General features: G+C 59.6%; 1 protein-coding gene across 1 annotated transcript; it reads left to right on the plus strand.

The window, feature by feature from the left end:
• The first annotated feature begins 1,327 nt into the window (after positions 1-1,327).
• On the plus strand, positions 1,328-14,087 carry AQP1 (aquaporin 1 (Colton blood group)). The gene is made up of 4 exons (XM_054571334.1): positions 1,328-1,791; positions 10,677-10,841; positions 11,178-11,258; positions 12,053-14,087. The coding sequence occupies exons 1-4, from the start codon at positions 1,405-1,407 to the stop codon at positions 12,230-12,232; spliced, it is 813 nt and encodes a 270-aa protein (XP_054427309.1). The 5' UTR covers positions 1,328-1,404; the 3' UTR covers positions 12,233-14,087.
• Positions 14,088-20,995: the final 6,908 nt, after the last annotated feature.

Below are 20,995 nucleotides of genomic sequence, written 5' to 3' on the forward strand. Positions count from 1 at the left end.
GGGCTGGTTCCCCACCAGCCTCGGGGCCCGGGAGTCCAGTTTCTTGCTCAGTTCACTGGCTGCCCCTGGGCCTCTGCTTGGGGACGCCCAGGACACGGGCTGGACTGCAAGGTCTGTGTCTCCTCTTCCCCTCCCTTGCTGCAGGCGGGGTGGGTGGGAGCTGGTCTGGTTCCTCCCCCAACCTCCCCACGTCTCGCCCATCCTCCCCTGTTCGCTTCTGGCTCTGCGTCCCGTAGGGTCTCCCTCCTTCAGCTGGTCTCACCCTCTTTGCGTGCTCTACGCCCTTCTCTTTCTCAGTGCTGACCTGTGTCACTGCCTCTGCCTGGGGACCTGTCTCTTCCAAGTCCATTCCTGTCTTGACTCTACTTCCCTGCACTCAGTCTGGCCTCCTCTCTCTGTTGGTCTGTGTCCCCTCCCCTTCCCTTCCCCATCTGGGTCTGTCCTCCCTTCCTCCTTCTCCCCTTCCCCTCCCGGCCATCCAGTCTCCAGACATCCAGGTCCGGCTGTCATGCCTTCTGTCCCTGCAGCAGCTCTGCCAGCTTGACAGCCTTTGAGAAGAAAGACCACACTGCCCTGCCTTCCCCCACCAGCCCCTGAACCGTTGATTTGAACTGCTCCAGAAGCTGGAAGCCACTGCGAGGAGACCTCCCAGAACCGCACCTCACTCAGACCTTCCCTTGGCCAGAGTGGAGGGTGGTCCCCACGCAAGCTCTCTGAGATCTGATGCCTCCGTGCCCCCATCAGCTGAGACCTGGCCAGTGTGCGTGGGGCTCTGGGACATCCCTGAAGTGACATCCAGTGGCCAGGCTTGGACGGGGGTGCAGGAGGCTCCTCTGGATCCCTGGACCCAAGGACTCCAGATTAACCAGTCCGGGGTGGGATGGGGATGCCAGACCAGCAGAGCCTTGGTGCCCGCCTCCGGGGAGGGCGACGTCCCCCCACCAAGCCCGGCCTGCCCAACCCGCCCCATCTGGAGCGCCTGGCTCTGCCCTCGGGCAGCCCCTCAGTGCAGCACACAGGGCGGGGACACCTGGATTTCTCTGGCCCCCTGAGTGGGGCCAACTTAGAGGAATTTCCCAAAGCCTATTAGAGCAGTGGCGGCCTTCTGCCTGCCTTCTCGGGCTGGGCAGGGCTGTGGGTGGAGGGAGAGAGGGAGGGAGGGGGCAGAGGAGGAAGGGAAAAAAGTTGGCAGGCCAACAGCAGAGCTGTGTCTGCATCCATCGCTGAGAGGAGGCCCGTGCGGTGTGGGGCGGGCCAGGAGCAAGGAGAGGCCTTCCTCCCTTTGTGCTCCCCCTCCCCTCCTCCCCCCAGGGGCCCTATAAATAGGCCCGGCCCGGGCTGCGGCTCAGCTCTCAGAGGGAGTCGAGCGCCAGGCAGCGGTCACAAGCCAAGCCCCCCGCCAGCATGGCCAGCGAATTCAAGAAGAAGCTCTTCTGGAGGGCAGTGGTGGCTGAGTTCCTGGCCATGACCCTCTTCATCTTCATCAGCATCGGTTCTGCCCTGGGCTTCAATTACCCGGTGAAGACCAACCATACAAACGCGATCCAGGACAATGTGAAGGTGTCCCTGGCCTTCGGGCTGAGCATCGCCACGCTGGCCCAGAGCGTGGGCCACATCAGCGGCGCCCACCTCAACCCGGCCGTCACCCTGGGGCTGCTGCTCAGCTGCCAGATCAGCGTCTTCCGGGCCATCATGTACATCATCGCCCAGTGCGTGGGGGCCATCGTCGCCACCGCCATCCTCTTGGGCACCACCTCTTCCCTCCCCAACAACTCGCTGGGCCTCAATGCGGTGAGTGCGGTGGGCTCTAAAGGGGCGCTGAGACGGCGCCCGCACCCATGGTGTAGATGGGGACACTGAGGAAGAGGGAGGACAAGAGGTTGCTGGAGGCCTTGCTGAAGGGGGCTGGACTCAGCTCTGCACGCTGCCCAGAGCTGTGTTCTGCCCCTAGAGTCTGCCTGGCACTGTGGGAAGCCGAGACCCAGAGAAAAACCGTCTTGCCAGTGTCCCCTGGGGTTCGGTATATGGGGGTTAAAGCCCCGAGGCAGCTGACGTGAGGGCTGGCAGTTCCTCACTGCTCACCTGGAGTGTCTGCCACCCTCAGCCCTGCCTGTGTGGCCAGCTCCCTCCCCTGGTGGCAGCCCAGACCCTGGGGAAGCTCTGCGCCTATCCCCAGCCCCCCGCACGTCTGCAAGTGTGTGAGCAGGACTGCTGTGGGGAGCCCCCTGACCTCCAGAGAGCTCCTGCGTTCACACAGGTCCCCAAACACACAGTCTTCAAGGAAAAAAAAAATCCCCTCCCGCTCCTCGGGTCCCAGGAATCTGACGCGTTCTGGGAGGTTTGCAGGTGGTTTTCCTGGATTACAGTGTGGGCCAGGGCGGGACATCTTGCCTCCTGCCTGGACTCCACTCCCTGCCGCTGGGCACTGAGAGGTGGGACACGTGTGTTTGTGTGTGTGAATGGGCGATACACGTGGGTGCCGGCGTGGGTCTCGAGCGTGCGCATCCTCTGCGCTCCGGTGGAGGGGGGATCCCTTTCCGTAAGCGTGCCTGAAAGCATGTTCGTGCTGCAGCGTGAGCCTGTGTGGGCTGCGCGGGTCCCCGCCTGTGCCCACTCTCTTGGCTTGAATGGGGCCTGGGCTGGGGGCACTAACGATAAGCAGATGTTGGCAGCTGGGTGGCAGCCGCTGAAAAGAATTCCTCGTGGGCCGCTTAGCACAGCTAATTGGCTGCTGGCTGCCGTTGCCTGCCGTCGCAGACCCGGGCTTTTCCAGACCTCGAGCCAAGTGCACACTCAGACCTGGTTTGGGCCACTGCAGGGGGAAATTTGGCCTGAGAGGCTGGAGAAGGCTTGAAGGATGCCGTGGAGCACCTGAGGGGGAGCTGCCTCCCAGGGAGGGCCAGGGGCCACGGAGCAGAGGGCAGGACTCCGATCCGGAGCCGGGAGGCTGGCGGCCGGGCAGGGCAGGCAGGTGTGGGGACAGTCAGGGAGCTTCCCAGACAAAGTTCAGGTGCCGGCTCGGCTCGGTAAGGTCTGCGCCGCGGGCAGCTAGCGCGCCCCTGGCACCGGGGCATTAGCACTTCTTGTGTCTCAGTGACACCTCACCCAGCCCTCTGCGGAGTCAACCGCTGCTGAGCCCAAGATTAAAGATTAGCCCTGCGGGCTGGAGTTTAGACTTTAGTCAGGGAAGACTCGGAGGAGGCGGGTGTCAGGGCCATCCCTCGCCAGGCCTCAGTCTCCCCAGTGGGGGCAGGGCCAGATGCCCTCAGGGAGTGCTCTTCTGGGTAAGGTCAGGCTCACCTCAGAGCTCAGCTGGGATGATGGGCTCGGGAAAGAGCCCCCAGAGAGGAGGAGCTATGTTTGCCCAGGCTTCCCAGGCCCCTCTTGACCCTCCCTCTCCAGGGACAGGTCTCCGACACGGGCACCCCAGCCCAGGCAGAGGCCGGGAGGCCAGTGCTGTCTGTGCCATCCTGACCTGGCCCTGTCTGGTCTCTCCCCCCTCTGGCCTCCATTTTCTAGAGTGACCCCAATACCAAGGCTAGGCCAGTTGCAGACAGGGAGGAGAAAGGAGAAGACTAGTTCGGGGGCTGGCCCTGCTCTGGGGGGCAGGTCCTGGTTTCCTTGGAGCTGAGGCCCCACAAGGGATGCTAGGTGTCTTGGTAGCCCCTGGCCACGCCCATACTTGCAGAGAGCTCACTTTGTGGGCCTGAGTTTATCACCCTCCCCGGGGGCTTGGCGGGGAGGCCCCAGGGGGGCCATGCTGAGCACAGGGGCAATGAGCCTTGTGGTGGGGACACTGCCTCATTCATGTGATGGAAGTTTGGGGACCGGAGCACGAGCCCTGGGTCCAGAAACAGAGAGTGTCCCCTACCTGCCAAGGGCTCCTGTCAGACATGGGACCCTCAGTACCTCAAAAGGGACAGAGACTGGGTGACCCAGCAGGTGCCTTACTCTTTCCTCCAGGCCCCGGGGGCGGCTCCCCTTGAGCTCCGGGCCCCACCCTGAACCGAGCCTGTGTGGAGCCCGTCGTTGGCATGGAGATTTCCGAGGAAAATAGGGAAAGAAGCGTCAGGAAGTGGTTGGGGTGAGTCAAGGGGTGTCCCCCGGGGCCATGGCAAGGAGAACTTTCTCCTCACTGAGTCAGGGCTCAGGGCACGCCCTGGGGAGGTCGTGGGGCTCTGACCAGCTGCAGGATTCCTGGCTGGTTGTAACATCCAAACCCCCGTCTCAGCTAGGACGAGAGGCTCAGGGGTGGGGTGGGTGGCCCAGCTGGCTCCAGCCAGAGGTCAGCCCCCGACACCCTGTGAGGCTTCATGCGAGTGCCCTTGCCTGCATGGCCCCAGTTCCCATCTGTGAAATGGGTACCCAGCAGGGCGTGGCTGGCCTCTGCAGTGTGGAAGAGGCTCGGCTGAGAACCCAGAAGCCCTGGCTTGTCCTGGCTCTTATGATTCTCCCCATCTTCAGCCCCTTCCCCCAGATGCCCGCACACAGGGCCAGGGCTGCCGCAGGCTCAGGGCAGGCGGCGCGGGCCGCTTCCCGGCCCTGGGCAAGCCCGCGGTCTGGGCGAGATAAGGCCCATGCACAGCTGCCCATGATAACAGGCAGGAGGCAGATGTGATATGAGGCGTCGGGGTGGCCAGGGAACTTCTGGCCTTAAGGGGAGAGGAGGGCCAGGAAGGCATCAGGGAGGAGGTGCCACACAAGCCTGAATGTGGAGACCCCGCTAGGGAAGGGCTTTCAGGCACAGGCTAGGGATCGATGGGCAGTCACGGCCTGGTGCTGGTGGGTTGTGGCCAAATTGGGGTCACGGTGGGAGGTCGGGGTCCTGGAAGAGGGTGAGGGCTCGGGATGCAGGCCAATGTCTGGCTGCTTCCTAGAGGGGACTGGATCCCTGGCCTTCCCAGAGCCTGTGAATTCAGTCCCTTAGGGAGCTCAGGCAGAGAAAAAACCTCCCCTCTTTGGGGGTCTTTTCTCAGCCCTGCTGATTCTGGGCCTGGTCGCCTGTACCTGCTGCATCAGAGGCCTGGCCTCAGTCCTAAACTTGCCCCTTCCTCAAGCCTCAGTGTCCCCCGCCACAGAGTGAGAGGCCCCCGTGCCAGCACCTCTTCCAGGGCCAGGGCCCACTCCTGCCCCCTCCAGAGTGAGGGTAGGCTGGAGAAGGGGAAGCCAGAATTTTCCAAGGACCCTGTCCAGCTGGGCCTGCCCAGGGAGGGGGCTGGGGCTGGGTGGCAGTGCCGTCACTGGGACATATAATTACAGGTTCCGGCCAGAACCAGATGAGGGGGAGGGCCCTCGGAGCGGCAGGACCTTTGCGGTGGAGACTCCCTCACCGCGGAAACTTTGCAGGCTGTTTACCCCACGCAGAGCAGCCCCCTGGCCCCTCGTTGCCCACTTCCACATCGGGTCCTCCCCCGAGCGCACCTTGGGAAAGCCCCATGTGAAGGGGTGCCACTCCGAGAGGGGCACTTGGTCTGAGGAGGCTCACTGAGGCCACAGCCCCCTCTCCCACCCGGAGCCAATAGGTCCTGCAGGCCTCCCTGACCTGAGCCGCCCGCTTTCTCCAGGGCCCCACCCAGCGGGCGTTCCTTCAGTGCCTGCCCAGCGGAGCTCTCCCCAGGCCGCTCAGAGTGCCCCCGCCCGCCCGCCTCCTAGGGACTGGCTTAGGAACCCTCTCCTGCAGGTACAGGAAGCCCCCCTTCTTACAGGCAGAGCCCCGCTGGGGGGGGCGGGTCTTGGTGCCTCTCCCCTCCCCCCAGAAGAGCCCAAGGCTGGGGCCGAGCCCACACACCTGCAGCTGTGGTCAGGACAACGCTGTCCTGGCCAGGGTCCCCTCAGCCCGGGCCTGTGCCCAGGAGCCAGAGGAACTCCTCGCCCACAGTGCTGCCCAGTGGGGTGAGCACACCCCGAGGCTGAAAACCCCAACTCAAAAGATGGGAGGAGAGGCTGAAAAATGAGCAGTTGCCTTGAGTGCCTGAAATCTACTGACAAGACAACTGTCCACTCAGTAAGGAAGGATTTTTGTTTTTAATTGGGGAGAGGTTGCCTCTGAGCCAGTGAGCTCCCCAGCATGAGGGGTGTGCAAGGAGACTCTGCGTGGCAGCGGCTGCTCTGGGGCACGTGGCCATGGGCACTGCGGCGGGGCTGTGGGTGCGAGGCCCTGTGACAGGCTGGGGCCGGGGGAGGGAAACCTGTGCTCGGGCTTCTGGATGCTGGCGGGGAGGCTGGCCGTGGTCTGGGAGGCCGGGGTCTGCCTCTGGGAGGGAGGAATCCTGGAGACTCTCTGAGCCAGAATCGGAGCCAAGGCCCTCATTTCCCCAAGTGGACATGCTTAAGCTGCACCAACACACTCATACACACACACACACACACACACACACACACACACACAGCTGCAGTTGCATGGGGGCACGTGCACACACGTGGGCATGGGGCAATCCACAAGTCTGGGTGGGTCCACTCAGGCCTTGGGAGCCCAGGAGGGTGGGGCGGGGCCCCTCAATGAAGCCTCGTCCTTTCCCTGGCAGCAGGGCTGGGCCTGCCTGGGAGTGAGGAAAGGAGGGAGGGAGGCAGAGGAAGCCATTGCTTTGTGTATTGTTTCTTGTCAGGAAGATGAAATGGCTTCTGGGAGCAAATAAACGGCCTTTGGAGACCTGCTCTCTCTCACTCAAGGGGCCTCCTTCCCGTCTCCTCCCTCTTCCCCAGACAGCAGGGGCACCTTTGTGTGGGTGTACAACACCCAGGGACACACATGGCGACACACTCAGAAATGCCAGCAGACACACGGCATGGCCTCCCAGGGCCGCATGCTGCCCAGCGACTGCCCCCAGCACTCCGAGCCCGTGGAAGCCAGGACCCTTGTGGCGGGGTCCTCAGAGTGAGCGGAGACGTGAGGGCCAGTGCACAGCCAGCTTGTCTGCTTGGCCTATGGGGGGCGAGAAAGGGTGTGTATTCTCAAATGAGCGGGTGCGGATCTTTACATATTTTCCTTAAACCAGGCCTTTTAATCATGAGGTCTAAATCCTTCCCATTTGTGCTATTTGTCTTTTGAATACTTTATTCCATCAGTTTCTGAGAGAGGGCTGTTAAATTCTCGCTCTGGCTGCCGCATATCCATATTCTTGAAATTCTGTGGATTTTTGTGTCATTTGTTTTTAGGCTCTACTCTTTGGTACATAGAGGTTGAGAATTTTTCTAGCTTTTGAGTAGGCTTGTCATTTCACTATTGGGTAATAAATCTCTTGGTGTCTGATAAAAAAAGGAGAGAGTCACGGCTGGACACATGTGGCGGTCCACTGACACTGCAGATGCAGACCTGCCGGGACGCACAGAGGTGCACAAAGCTGTGCATACCCAGAGGCATGTGCATGCATGAATGTCCACTGAGGGGTGACATGGGGGCCCTCCGAGGCACCCCCCACTGTGAGTGTTGACTCTTGGAGGCCATAGGTGGACGGGGCAGGCCTTGCTGTCTCCCATCCCCTGTTCTTCAAGACAGGACGCCAGAGCCTCAGGCAGGCCTGGCTCTGGAGGACGCCAAGGGTGAGCACCAGGGTGCCTGGGCCAAGTAGGGGCTCTGGGACTTGGAAGTTACCTTCATTAGCCCACCCATAGGCAGCAGAGAGGGTTTAAGGTGTTTTGCTTGGAGGGATCAGCCCTGTGCCACTCTGGAGCCAAGGTACCCCGGCAGCTGAAGCGCCACCTTCTGCCAGCTCCCCTGTCCCCGCTGGGAACAGCCAGGTTCCTTGGCTGGCCTTCCCTGAGCCTCGTCTCCTCCTCTTCCACCTCACAGAGCCCTTGCACCTGCTGCCCTGCAAGGACCACAGAAACTAACGACTGCCCTGTGGTCCCCTGGCTAGAAGGCAAATAAACCCCCCCTGGGTCCAGAGAACTTTCCTGCGTCAAGGCTGCCTCTAGAGAGGAAGGTAGTTCTAGGTAATTAGCATCCTCTGCCACTTATGTCACTGCACAGCGAGTGTCCCCTCCAAGGTCCGGGCAGGGAGACGGAATGCCCTCCCCGCCCTGCCCTCGCCGGGCTCTCAGGCCAGGCGAGTGGAGCACCCCCGTAGGAGGTAGGAGGGGTGCTGCTTCTCCATGAGCTTTGACAGTTCGGTGGGGATGTGGGGGCGGGGCGTAACAGTGAAGTTAATTCCAGCCGAGGACCTGGGAAGGCTTCTTGGAGCTGGTGGGGTCTGAATGTGCCTGGAGAGCTGGCGTGCGTGGGCCCGATATGCGAGCTTGCATCTTCCGGCTCCTTCAGGTTAAACGTGGGGATTATTCATTGTTTATATTTGCAGTTGCAAAGCTGATGGTTATTTTTTTTTTGGAAGCCTCAGTCAATGAGGTAGCAGACCTGGGTTGGGCAAAACTACCTGGGAAGGTGAAAACGTGTATTTTTTTTTCCCCAATAACAAGTGACCACAACTGGGATTGGCCCTCCTATTAGTTGTTTCTAATTTAATAGGTTATAAATAGTAATGCATGTTTTGAATTTTGACCTGCTCTTTCCTGGACATCAAGTTTCAACAGACCTTTAATTACCCCTCCCAGTTCTGAATTATCATCTTTTCTCAGATGTGAGTAACACAAGTGCATCGGCAGTCAAAGGAGAAGTAATCAGTAGACAGCGAAGCAATCAGGGGAGGCTTCCTGATGGTGGTGGCAGGAGTGGGTTTTGGAAGAGGAAGGTTACCAACCCATGTGGTTCTGGGCAGTTAGGAAGGGATATCCTAGAAATCCCAGGGCAGGTGGCCCGTTCCTGTGGGGCCAGAGCTCTAGGCATGGTACCAGCCCCAGGCCTCCTCCCCTGCCCACTTGGCATGAAAAATGGTGCCTTTGGGGAACAGGGGCTGGGACGCTTGGACCTGTAAGAACGGGCTGGGGTGGGGGCGGGCAGGGAGGAGATGAGCTCATCTAGGCCACATTTGTGAGAGGGGCGGGTGGGGGTAGGTGAGTATGAGGCCAGGAGCCACTTAGAGCAATGGGTCCATTAATCAGTGTGGAAGGGCTGGTTTCAGGACCCCCGCCAGCTAGCAATTAGGCCAGCTCTGGAGAGCCCGGGGTGGGGGGAGGAGGGGCCCCCGAGCTTCCCAAGCCCTCAGACACCAGGCTGGCGGCAGGCGTGAGTGTGACGGCCTTCGGTGCAAGCAGCCGGCTGGCCTCACCAGCCCTGCACCCACGGAACCTGTTTCAGCACCCAGCAGGCCTCACCCCTACCTCCACACCCCTGTGCAGCAGGGCCCCTCCCCCTGCCTGTCCCCCAGTCCCGGAGGGAAGACGAAAAAGAGCCAGAACAAAGCCACGGCTCTTCTGACCCCTCCTGCCCCTGCAGCCCTTTCTGAATGCTGGAGGCGGCCCCATTGCCTTTGGTCTATTTTATACACGGGGAAACTGAGGAACAGAGAAGGCAAGGGCCACGGTCACGATGCCAGCGAGTCGGAGAGTCCAGGCTTGAGCACCTTGGGGTGGGGAGAAACGTGGGCATTGCCCAGAGGGCTGGCTGAGCTGAGGGCGCAGGGATCTGAGTCACTTTTTCTGTAACCCGAGGCTGCAGACAAAGGCGGGAAGACAATTGTTCTTGTAAGACGCCCTCAGCGTGGGGCTGAGGAAACTTCTGGAGGGTGGAGGAGTGCCCCCCACCTAGGGTTTTGCAAAATGCCCAACTGCCTTGCATCCCCAGGATGAGACTTCACGTTTCCACTTGTTGGGACACAGCTGCCGGGAGCAGGCAGCCCAGGTGGCCACGCCGGGCATCTCTGCGCGTGGGCCTGGCCGCTGCGGCCCAGCTGCCCTGTGTGGGTGCCCCTGGCCTGAGACCCCCGCGCGGGGCGGGGCAGGGGCTCCCGGGGAGGGGGCTCCCTGGTGCAGCTGCAGGGGGAGGCCCGGCACAGCGGCTCCCATCCCCTTCCTTTTCCATGACTCATGTTACTAAAAGCAGCCCAAGAGCAAGTGACAGCCAGACGGTGGTGGCGGGGCCTATGTGGCCAGAGGGAGGGAGGGGCTGGGCCAGGAGGGAGAGGGAGGGGGCAGACAGGGAGGGCCCTGGCCAAGAAGGAATGGGAGAGAGACACTGGACCAGGGGAGGGGCGGACAGAGGTGGGGCAGCAAGGGGGACAAGCATGGAGGGGCGGGGCAGAGGGAGCCGGGCCAGGGGCTGAGGAGGACCCTCCCGGGCTTCGGGAGTTTTAGATACGGCTAGGGATGGGGTAAAATGTTCTGGACTTCGGGGATAGAAAGCAATGTCTCCAGCCGGGCTGTCCCACCCGTTTGCTTCTCCTCTCCTGTGACTGTCCCTGAGTGACCCTGACCATCTCCTGCCCTCCCTGGGCCTTGCCCCTCGCCTCTGGCCTTGGTCCCCACTGGCTCTGGACTGGAAGTAGCTGATGCAGACGCCCCCTACCCCAAACCGCATTCCAGGCCCCTCCGGCCTCTGGGCAGAGCATCACAAGATCTAGGCAGGTACCAGGGGCCTAGCTGGTGCTTCCTCAGCAGGTGCGGCAGGGGACAAACCCTGATGTCCACCAGCTGTGTGTGGTGGGCAGGGCCTGGTCATCTGGGCCCAGCCAGGGGCTGGTACAACTGGCTCTGAGGGCCCTGAGGGTCTGGCCTGGTGCTGGGGGGCCTTGGCCCCACCCCCACCTGCCCTGCTCACCTCCCCCCGCTGACCCTGTCCCTTACAGCTGGCCTCCGGCGTGAACTCAGGCCAGGGCCTGGGCATCGAGATCATTGCCACCCTGCAGCTGGTGCTGTGTGTACTGGCCACCACCGACCGGAGGCGCCGTGACCTCGGGGGCTCGGCCCCCCTCGCCATAGGCCTCTCTGTGGCCCTGGGACACCTGCTGGCGGTGAGTGGGGGGTCTTCCCAGGTGGGGGTGGGGTAGAGAGGGCAGAGCCAGGCAGGGGCTGTCGGGGTGCCCTGTCATGGGCAGTGGAAGGGACCCCCAACTGGGCTCATTCTATGGGGTACAATCAGCTCTGTGGGCCTGGGGTGGAGGGTTTAGCGGGGAGGCCCTGCCCACGAGAGGGAAGCACAGCGACCTCCTGACCATCTTTCTGGGTCCATGCGCTCCCTTCTGGTTCTGATTGTCACTGCCCTATCTTTTCTCTCTGTGTGTCACTCTCTCTTCCCGCCCCCATCTCTGTTTCTCTGTACCCCTGCCCCTACCCCTTCCCCCTCCCAGATTGACTACACTGGCTGCAGTATCAACCCTGCCCGGTCCTTCGGCTCCGCGGTGATCAGCAACAACTTCAAGGACCACTGGGTGAGGCTCGGAGGGCTGCCCGTGGAGGCAGGCGGGAGGCTTCAGTGCCTGTGGAAGGCCGACCCACCTGTGATACCTCCTCCCGCCGCAGAGGCTCTGGGAAGCAGCTAGGGCTGAGGGACTCAGGACAGCGAGGCCTGCGAGGAAGGGGCCGGAGGGGCCAGGCCTGGACCAGCCTGGCCTGGGTGTCCCCACCCTGGCTCAGACCCTCCCCAAGCCAACCCAGCAGCTCGGTTGAGAGCAAGGCCTGAATCCGGGCTCTGCTGCTTTGCAGCTGAGCTTGACCTTGGGCAGGCTGCTGGCCCTCTCCGTCCTGTTTCCTGAGCTGTGGAGGTGGGGCAGGGGGCACCTACCCACCTCCCCGGCTGCCGGGATAACAAACAGCCTCACCACCTGTAAGCTGAGTGCAGCGTGGATCAACCACTTCATGGATTTAGCTCTTCTTACTGTTGGTGTTTGTGGTCCATGCCGGCCTTTTTACCAGACTAGACCCTCTGTGGCCTTCCAAAGCTGGGGTGGGGGACACTCTCAAGAAGGGGGTGGTCTGACCGTGCCCGGCACGCTATGCTGGCCACACAGAGGCAAGGCGATGCCCACTCCCACAGTCTTGGCTTGGGCCAGGTGTCAGGGGGCCTGGCATCGGGATAATGGGGTGAAGACACAGGTGGGAGAGAACCCATTCAGTGGGGTGCTGGGGCAGGGGGCGCAGGGGGCACGTCCCGGGACAGGGGATTTCCGGCGGAAGCTCGCCGGCTGGGCCGGACGCCCTCTGAGCACGCCTGCTCTGTCCCCAGGTCTTCTGGGTGGGGCCGTTCATCGGGGCTGCCCTGGCCGTGCTCATCTATGACTTCATCCTGGCCCCGCGCAGTGGCGACCTCACAGACCGCATGAAGGTGTGCACCAGCGGCCAGGTGGAGGAGTACGACCTGGACGGCGACGACATCAACTCCAGGGTGGAGATGAAGCCCAAGTAGAGGGGGCCTGGCCCGGGCATCCATGTGGGGAGCAGGGGCTGGGGTGGGCAGAGGGTGGGGAGGGGTGAAACCCATATTGTAGACACTCTGACAAGCTGGCCAAAGTCACTTCCCGAAGCGCGGAGGACGTGCATGGTCAAGCCTGACTTGGGGCTGTTGCTATCACTTTCTTTCTCTTTCTCTGTTCCCTGGCCTCGGGGCTTCCTGGAGACCAAGACTTACCACTCACCCACTCCCTTGAAGTCACAGAGGAGGTGAAAGAGAGGGACCCACTCTGCCAAGTTGTCCCTTCAGAGTGTGACGGGAGGTGTGCCAGAAAGTCCCCTTCCTCCCAAAGCAGCTCACCAACTCACCTGCCACAGGTGCCTGGGGGCCGCGATCATTGTTTAGTGCCTTGGGGCGTGGCCCTTTCCTGTAACGTGCACTTTGTCCCCCTGGGGTGCTTTGAGGGAAAGAGACCCCAGGAGGGGCCATGTTAGGAGCAAGGGATGACAAGCTTTAGCTGCACAGTTTGGTTTGCTTCCAGGGCCCTCCTTTGGATGTGCCGCAGAACCTTGGGATGGCCCCTATCTCGGGGTCTCAGTGACCCCATCTGTAAAGTGGCAGGGACAGGGAGGGCTCTATGGGCCTGAGGTCCCGCTCTAGGATTCTGTAAGTGTAGACACACCGTGGGTTCTGGGAGGCGGAGTCTGGACCGGCGCTGTATCTTCCATTAGCGCTGTGTTCTTGTCCCAAGTGCACAGCTGTGGCTGTGCTTCTAGTGAACATGTGTCGCACGCATGCGTGTTTCAGAGCAGCGAGCAGCAGACAGCCCGGCCAGTGGAATCTCCCTCCACAGCGGCCTCGCCAGGCAGCAGCAGGCCATTCAGAGGTCAAAGGAAGGATATCCATGTTTCCTCATTGAGTTTTAGTTGGTCTTTTCCACCTGTTGCTGCAGCATCCTGACCGCTAGTCGGTTCTCCACTCCCTCCTGCCGGAGTAGACACAGGTTGCTGTCACGCAGGTGTGTGCTTTTGAAGGGACAGTTTGTTGTATGAGGCCCAAAGTCTAAGGACAGATGACCGTGAGGCGGGTCATCCACAGATGCAGATGCCGTTGCTGGATCCTTATGGGGCTTCCAAGTCCCCAGCTGGTTATGAGGGGGGAGGAAGAACAGACTCCCCCTTACCGCTGAGCTCCTGGCTGGAGGCACTGAGGGCAGCGGGGTGACCTGCACAGGCTCCCCGTGTGACCCAGGCCACCACCCTCCGCCATCCTCACTCGCCTGGAGGGAGAATCGGCCCCGACCTGAGGAAGGAGCTGTGGCTGCAGCCCAAGGGCAGTGCGAAGCACAGAGTCTGTTTTGGGGGCAGCAGTCCCCACAGTCCATTCAATCCCAGCAGGGCCAGAGCAGGTCCCCCGTGTGCCCACAGCTATGGTGGTGACAGAAGCTGAGACACAACACCCAGATAGCTAGAAGCAGGAAGCCCTTCAGTCACCGGCCCATCACCACATCGGCACCCTCTCTTCCCCATTCCCGAGCAGGGACGTCCAGCCCACTTAGCAGATGAGAAACTGAGGCCCGAGGTCCCACAGCTAGATTATGACTTGGCCAGGCCTGGCAACTAAGAACACCTCTCTGGCTAGTACCTGGACCATGGGATTGGCCCCTCTCATCCCCAGCTTCTCAGTTTCTGCCTGGAATGTGGCCAGGGGCCGGCGGGAGGGCGGAGGGTCACGCCGTGGGGGGCCGGGGGGCCTGCTTTCCTGCCCCGTGCTTGCTGCTGCGCACCAGGGCCCTGCTTCTGTCCGTGCTGCATATATGTCTCTTTGGAATTGGAGTTTCATTGTATGTTAAGGAAATAAAGGAAAATGACTTCTAAGGTCATCCAGGATTCCCGTAGTTTTCTTTCGTCACTGTGTTTCTACAAAGGGCCTCTGGTCTGGCAGGGGATGGGGGCCCATGCCTCGGACGCAGTCTGAGGGGGAGCCCCTGCCTGCCCCCTGCCCCAGGGCCCCTGGTCTCAGGGGGCGCATGCAGCCCCAGCCGAGCACTCCGTCACGGGGATACAGGTCTGGCCCCTGGCGGGGCCCCTTTGTGATCGCAGCATGTGAAGGGATGGGGACAGCAGGACTGGAGTGTGACAGCCCCGTGAGCCCTCTGCCCTCCTCGTGGCCGGACCCAGGGCTGCCAGGCGTCCCTCCTTCTGTTCCTTCACCCTCGCCTGTGCCGGGTCCTGGGGCCGCCAGATCAGTCCCTTGGGGGAGGCAGGCCCACTCCCCGGATCCAAGCGAGTCCCACCAGGCGCAGGGGATGGCCAGCGAAGGGCGCCCTGCCGGAGCCGAGAGAGGAAGCACAGCCCAGGCCCTGAGGTCTGCGGGCTCCTCCCTCCCGAAACCCCCTGGCCAGTCCGTGAGAATGTACATTTTCCGTGGAGGCGTCTGTGGCTTTTGTCAGAACAGAGAGGTTGGAGTGGGCTGGCCTCTGCCTAGGGGGTGACAGGGAGCCAGGAAAGGACCCCTCTGTCTGCTTCTGCCTTTCCAGCCTGTCCCTGTGCAGCCCCAAGGCCAGTGTGGGATGGGAAAGACCCTGCCCCCCACCCCCAAGGCCTCTTGAACTCACACGATCGCCCCCCATTCCTGGCTTCCCTCGGACGGCAGGTGTGCGGGTGCTCAGTCAAAGGGGGGAGGTGGCTCCTTGCAGAATGCCCCGACGTCTCAGGGCCATGGCTGTGTCAAGCTGACACCTGGACCCAGAACCCTGGTACCCCCGCATGCACACACACAAAGGGCTAGTTTCTCCAAGCAGGGACAACTGTATTGGGAAAAATGAGTGCCCCATGTGAGGGAACAGGTCCCCAGCCATGGGCAGGCTTGCATTTCCCACGCAGCCTGGAGTCTGGGAGGCTCTGAGAACCATCGCCCTTTTGGAGATTACCCTAGGCCGCACAGACCGGTGTCACCATGGATGGGGTTGAGCAGGGACCGGTGTCTGGGAAGGTCCTAGCACCCAGTCGTCTTCCTAAGAAGCATGTGTCTTCTGGTGGAGGGTGCAGCTGGGCCGGGCAGGGTGCTAGGCCACCCCAGTGAAGGTCGAGTCAGTGCTGTCGGAGCAGGATTTCTTTTCCCAGTGTGCCCTGGGCCACACGGGGCGGCACCTGGGCTGTCTCAGCCGCTTACACTGCCCTTGCATCTCCCGGGTAGAGGACAGACTGGAATGCATGGGGTGGTGGCCACCCGGCAATGGGAACAGGACATGGGCTCGCCCACGGAAACCTGGGCTCAGCTGTGAGGGCATCTCAAGGCGGCCTCTCCCAGCCCCGCTTGGCTTTTCTTACCTTGTCCTGTCCAGGCGCGAAGCCCTCTCAGACCCTGCTAGGGGCCCTGCCCCCCACTTCTCCACCCTGCTCTTCCTGGACAAGCCCGGGCCATTCCAGGGCAGAACGTTTCTTACTGATTGTTTAATTGTAACCTCCAGAATCCTAGTGTCGAGAGACAGAGCCTGAGGAAGAGGCCGGGGAGCTGGTATTTCACGAGGATTTATTGTTTGTAAGGCACTTCCCTGGAACAACACATACAGTCTTTGTAACCTCTGCAACATCCTTGGGAGATGACGAGGATGGCCTCCATCTACAGAGGATGCCAAGGCCCCAGAAGACGAAATGATTTGCCCAAGGCCACACAGCAGGTGCGTGGCAGAATTGAGATTTGAACTTGCTCTGCCTGGCTTCAAAGATGGGGCCCTTTCCTCTCCGTGGCTGGCCAATTTTGTCATAAGCTCCACTGAGTTCAACTCTAGGCCATCCAGCCAGACAGCCAGGCTTCCTCTGTCTGCGAGGGGTTAAAAGGGAGGCAGAAGGGAAGGGAAAATAGCACCTGGATGGAGGGGGCTCTAGCACCAGGTGAAAGTGCTGTTCATGCCAAGGCCAGCTGGACACAGTGTCTGTCTGAGACACCCTGGCCCGTCCTGGCCCCAGGCTGCTCCTCTGGCACTGGCACCATCACAGCCTCCCCAGGGCCCTCTAGGCCTCACTGCTTCTCTATCTGGAAGGAAGACATCTGCTAAACCTGCTCATGCTGCGGTTGTCCTCTCCCCTGAGAGTACGTGAGAAAGAGAAGGGCAATGCTGCACTTTGAGGAATAATAATGCACTAGGAAGGGGCCTCAGATACCATTTGGGCCTGGGGACCAAAGCTCTGGGGCCAGGCCATCCTCAACTCCCTGTCACCTTCCAGCTTGTGTGTTTGGTGCTTTAGGTACCCCATCTGTCAAGGATCATCCTTGACTCTGCTCCATTCATGTTCTGTCCAGTCCTGCACAGAGGAGAGGTTTTGGGGGAATAACCAGAACTGGCATGGGGCTTCTGGAGCAACCAGAGCCCTTGTCAATTTTGTTCATCAAACTTCAATGGAGAGAGTAAATTTACTGGAAGATTCTATGACTCAACCTTAATCTTCCAGCTGCTGAGCATTCAGGTGACCACTCATGTGAGGGGCTTGGTGGCAGGCAACTATTGCCCTGTCCACTGGGTCTCTGCCGAGACCAGGCAACAGGGTCCTCCCCCACTGGACTCCCCATTGGTCCTGAGATGTGCACACAGAGGTGACTCAGCTGGCCTGGAAAGGCCGTGGCCCTCTGCCCTTGGCCCAGCAGGAAGCAGGAGGTCATTCAGCAGTTACTTAATCCTAGAATATTCGTCTCTCCATTAAACTCACAAGAGCAAAAAGTTGCACTTTCACAGTTGCCCCACCTGTTCTGAGGCCTCCTAGGAACCCTGAGCCAGACTGGATGATTTTCCAAAGTCCTTTAGAGGCCAGACATCAGACATCAGCCAGAGCCCCGTGATCAATGTTCAGATGAACCCGAAGTTGCTTGTTAGTTACACATATAGATGACCTCAAGCATTAGGTCAATCAGTCCTGAGTTTCTGAGCATCCAGGAATCTGGGACCCTTGTAAACCTGTACATCCCTTTTGACATTTCCCTTTGTCCTCCATGATCAAGGGGAGTCCTCCTCCCAGGCCCTGAAGCAGCACTGAGAGGTCCATGGGAGAAGATTGGGTCTTTGTAGCTACCCTGGACTTGGGTCAGTCAGCTGATCAGCCAGAGATGCCATCCAGCCTCTGTGGGCCCGGGGCTCTCATCCTGATCCAGGCATCTTTCTATATCTCAAAAGCCCAAGTGGCCTCAAAGAGGAGCCAAGTGCAAGTGTATGCATGGCTCACAGCCGCCATTTGCCCCTTAGCCCCAAGCACCACAGCACCCTTGGCGGTACTGGTAGATGCAGGGAGGACTCTCTTCCTTTTGGGGCTCCCAGGCTGGCCCTCAGTGTCCCAGGAACCAAAGCTGGGAGCTGGTCTGGAAAAGCACTGGAGGGCCTAGTGCCAGGGGCCCCCGCCCTTGGCGTGGCCCGGCCACATGCTGGCCCATTAGGGTTTTTCCATCCCTCCTGTAGGTCACACCTTCACTGGTCAGGAGCCTCTCAAGGAGGGGGACAGTGATTAATGTTTTATAGACGAGCTGCTGGGCATGACGCCTTGTTTTCTTTAGGTTTAGAATACAATGAGGGCAATGAGTGGAATTTGCTGGAGCTCAGGGCCATTCTTGGGGGCTGAGGGCCCATAGGCGGTGATGTTTACTGTCCTTAGTGCTGAAAAGGGGGCAATTCTGGAGGCAGGGAAGGCGGGCGAGGCCTTTGCTTGTGTAGCCATCATCCCCAGACCTCCAGAGAGGGTTCCCACCAACGCCTGGGGCCTGGGGTGCAGAGCCCGCTGGTGAAGGGGACCCAGAAATGCTAACACGCGTGTTCTGCTTAGGTGATTCTACTTCATTCCAATAAAATCACGCTGTCTGCATATAGGGCTTTGCTTATTTTTCTGTGCTTTCCAGGGTGTTGATGGGGAACGAGCTGAGGGCACGACTGACCTTCAGCCATATGGGTCAGTACGGCTTCACCAGGCTCTTAAACATTAAAACGCTTCTATCTGGTCTGAGCTCCGCCAGCATCCCTCCCCCAGGCCCGGCCTCCCTGGCTACCCTGGTCCTCGTCTAGCCTCTGGTCACCTGTGCCTCTCCACAGCCCAGTTCTTGCGGGGTCAACGCTGTCATCAGCAGGGGGACACCAGGACCCTGTCCAGGGCTATACTTGTGGAGCAGCTCTGGTGTATTGACGCCTAACACATGTGGCCATTACATGTTTTGCATATCACCTTTGGGTGGGACCCAAAGCATTCAATTCATACATATATGAGAGGTGTTCACCCAGGAAGGTCCAAGTTAGACAAAGTGTGTGGGTCTGCGTGTGAATGTTGAGGGAGAACTCAGTCCTGTAACACACTTGGAGTTTTCCTCGCATTTGTCCTAAGAACATTCCCAGTGATTGTCACTCATGGGAGAGCCACACACGGTATTGTATAAGGACACAGGCCCGGGGCTCTGCCAGGTCCCGCAGCCTAGCCCGTGACTGATCCCTGCCTCATGGTCAAAGGCTGGAGAGTATCCTCGGCCACAGCCGTGCTGTTACTAACAGAGGTCACCACCGGGTGCCATGCCCGGTTGGTCTGAAGCCAGCCTGTCCCCATGCAACAGAGCAGCAGCTTGAGAAGGCTGGCCCGGCTTGAGGGGAACCTGGCAGACATTTTCCCACAAACTACTAAGTAAGCAAATAGATCTATAATCTGGAGAGAGAAAAAATGGAAGGGGGGCGGGGGGGGGGAGAGAGAGAGAGAGAGAGAGAGAGAGAGAGACTCCCAATAAATTCAGTGAATATGTCCAATCCACAAAAAGCAAACCCAGAGAATTAATACCGATGAGAAAGTTCTCCGGGTTGGCAGCCCATCACTCATAGCAGCCTTGAACATTGGTTATCAGCCCTCCTATCCCTGGCACCTTATTGAACATGGGCTTTATCTTTTTTGTGAGCTTACCTTATATTTTTTGTGATGCAACTTAGATATACATAACTTAGGCCTTTAAGGAACTCAACTAAAAACCCAAAACAAACTAAACCCATAAAACCAATAAAATTAATTTTAATCACCTGAGTGTGAAGCTGATTCTTGTAGGAGGTGCCCATGCCACAGAGCGGGGGCGGGGGGGGGTGTGTCAGCACATATTGAAAGTCACTTGGGTGGGTGTGTGGGGGTGGGTGGGGGACAGCGATGTCAGCCCACGCAGCAGGAACCGGCGATGCCTGAGTTGGCTGTGGAACCTACGACAGGGTCTTCGGCACTGTAGCCAGTTGATGACGTGACCCAATCACAGCTTTTAGGTCATGTGTTTGAACTCCAAGGCGATGGCCCTTAAATCGAGCTTGGGCATTTGAACCAGATGAGGGCATTTGATGAGATCCACAGAGTGGATGCGTCCCTGCCGCGCTCCAGGCAGTCAGTGTGGGTCTGCCTGTTGGGAAAAGCAAGTTCCTAGGGGGTCTCGTCAGGGGCCGACTCCCTTCCCCCGCGTCAAGCTAGGTCTCCTTGTTGGCTGGATTACACTCCTTGTTTTTTGTTTTAGGTGTTTTTTTGTTGTTGTTGTTTAATGCAATTAGAATCTTTTTTCAATGAGGAGTGCTAATAAATCAAACATTTGATAAGGACGCTGGTAATCTCTATTTTCATGCTTCCTGCTTCCTCAGCTAACATTCCTGGTGAAGTTAGGCACTGAGAGGTGAGTCTGTCTTTAAGAAGCTAGTTTTCTGTCTCATCAAGTCATTGCCTGAAGCTGGTTTGGAGGCAGCCTCTCCCAGAGCCTCAGGACACAGGCTCCTTAGTTTCAACAAACCAAGCATCCACCTACACCTCTCAGGTAAGTGTTTGTGACTTTCTAGACTAGCATCCCATACCTCCACCCACACTCCTGGGTCTCAGCAGCAAGGACAGGGACACACAGAAGTTCCTGGTCCTCCGGACACACCACCTGTACCTTTTTGCCTCCTCCCTCGCTTTACCCCCTCTCTCCCCTCCGCTCCTGTGCCGACTCGGAGCAGTGTCTGTGCCACGCCCAAGATTCCTGGGCCCTATGGTGAGAATGACTCTGTTAAACTGTTGTGAAGTTCCAGGAGCCATTGATGCACTTGATGCACCTGGATCGTGACTGATGGGCCAGTGGCTCCTTCCATCCGAGACGAACTCCAAGAATTTCCACGGCTGCCAGTGGCATCCTGGGCTGGAAGGAGCTGAGGCACCTGCCTCCAGGAATGCAGGGCCGAGAGACACCAAGCCCAGGAATGCCTTCATGGGGCCCGCAGCTTCAGTTCCAGAAAATTCTGAGTGCTCCCGGCTCCCTGCCTATTTTTCATCTTCTCCCTAAGAATGGAACCACCCCAGGCTGCTCCCTAAGTAGATTTTCTGGAGTGAAAACCCTAGAGTGAGATTGGAAATGGAGCTTAGTGGCCCGGGACTTTTCCCAGCAGGTGCCATTCACGTGCCTGGCCAAGGCCTTAGTGATGGGCTTGGGTGCCTCGCCTGCCCTCTGTGGGCCTTGCGGAGTGAGAGCCCCAGCTCCTGGAGCTGTCGACTGACTTTCACAGGTGGTGAGGCAAGTTGGACAACCGCATCGCCCTGTGGGAGACTAACCATAGTAGACACACTGACAAGCCTTGCAATTAAAAAACAAAAAAAAGCCTCACTTACCCAAGCCAGGGTTCACCAAACTTGCTGGTCCCCAGATCTCTCTTTTGGGAGCAACCCGTAGTGCTGTCTCAAGGGACGGGTTTTTGGCAGAACACACCCTGGAAGCCTTGGCCTGGGTGTTATCTCCGAGGGTTCCCCGGGGGTTGGGCTCCCC

The sequence above is a fragment of the Pteronotus mesoamericanus genome, unplaced genomic scaffold (assembly GCF_021234165.1).
Source record: "Pteronotus mesoamericanus isolate MK-2021 breed Mesoamerican mustached bat unplaced genomic scaffold, CSHL_Meso_final contig_220, whole genome shotgun sequence".
NCBI classification, from domain to species: domain Eukaryota; kingdom Metazoa; phylum Chordata; class Mammalia; order Chiroptera; family Mormoopidae; genus Pteronotus; species Pteronotus mesoamericanus.

What these genes read in the sequence shown, in the direction of transcription:
- AQP1 (XM_054571334.1), top strand. Translation starts at nt 1,405, where the DNA reads ATGGCCAGCGAATTCAAGAAGAAGCTCTTCTGGAGGGCAGTGGTGGCT. An exon ending in ACTCGCTGGGCCTCAATGCG is followed by an intron (nt 1,792 to 10,676) that starts GTGAGTGCGGTG and finishes TGTCCCTTACAG; the next exon opens with CTGGCCTCCGGCGTGAACTC. An exon ending in ACAACTTCAAGGACCACTGG is followed by an intron (nt 11,259 to 12,052) that starts GTGAGGCTCGGA and finishes CTCTGTCCCCAG; the next exon opens with GTCTTCTGGGTGGGGCCGTT.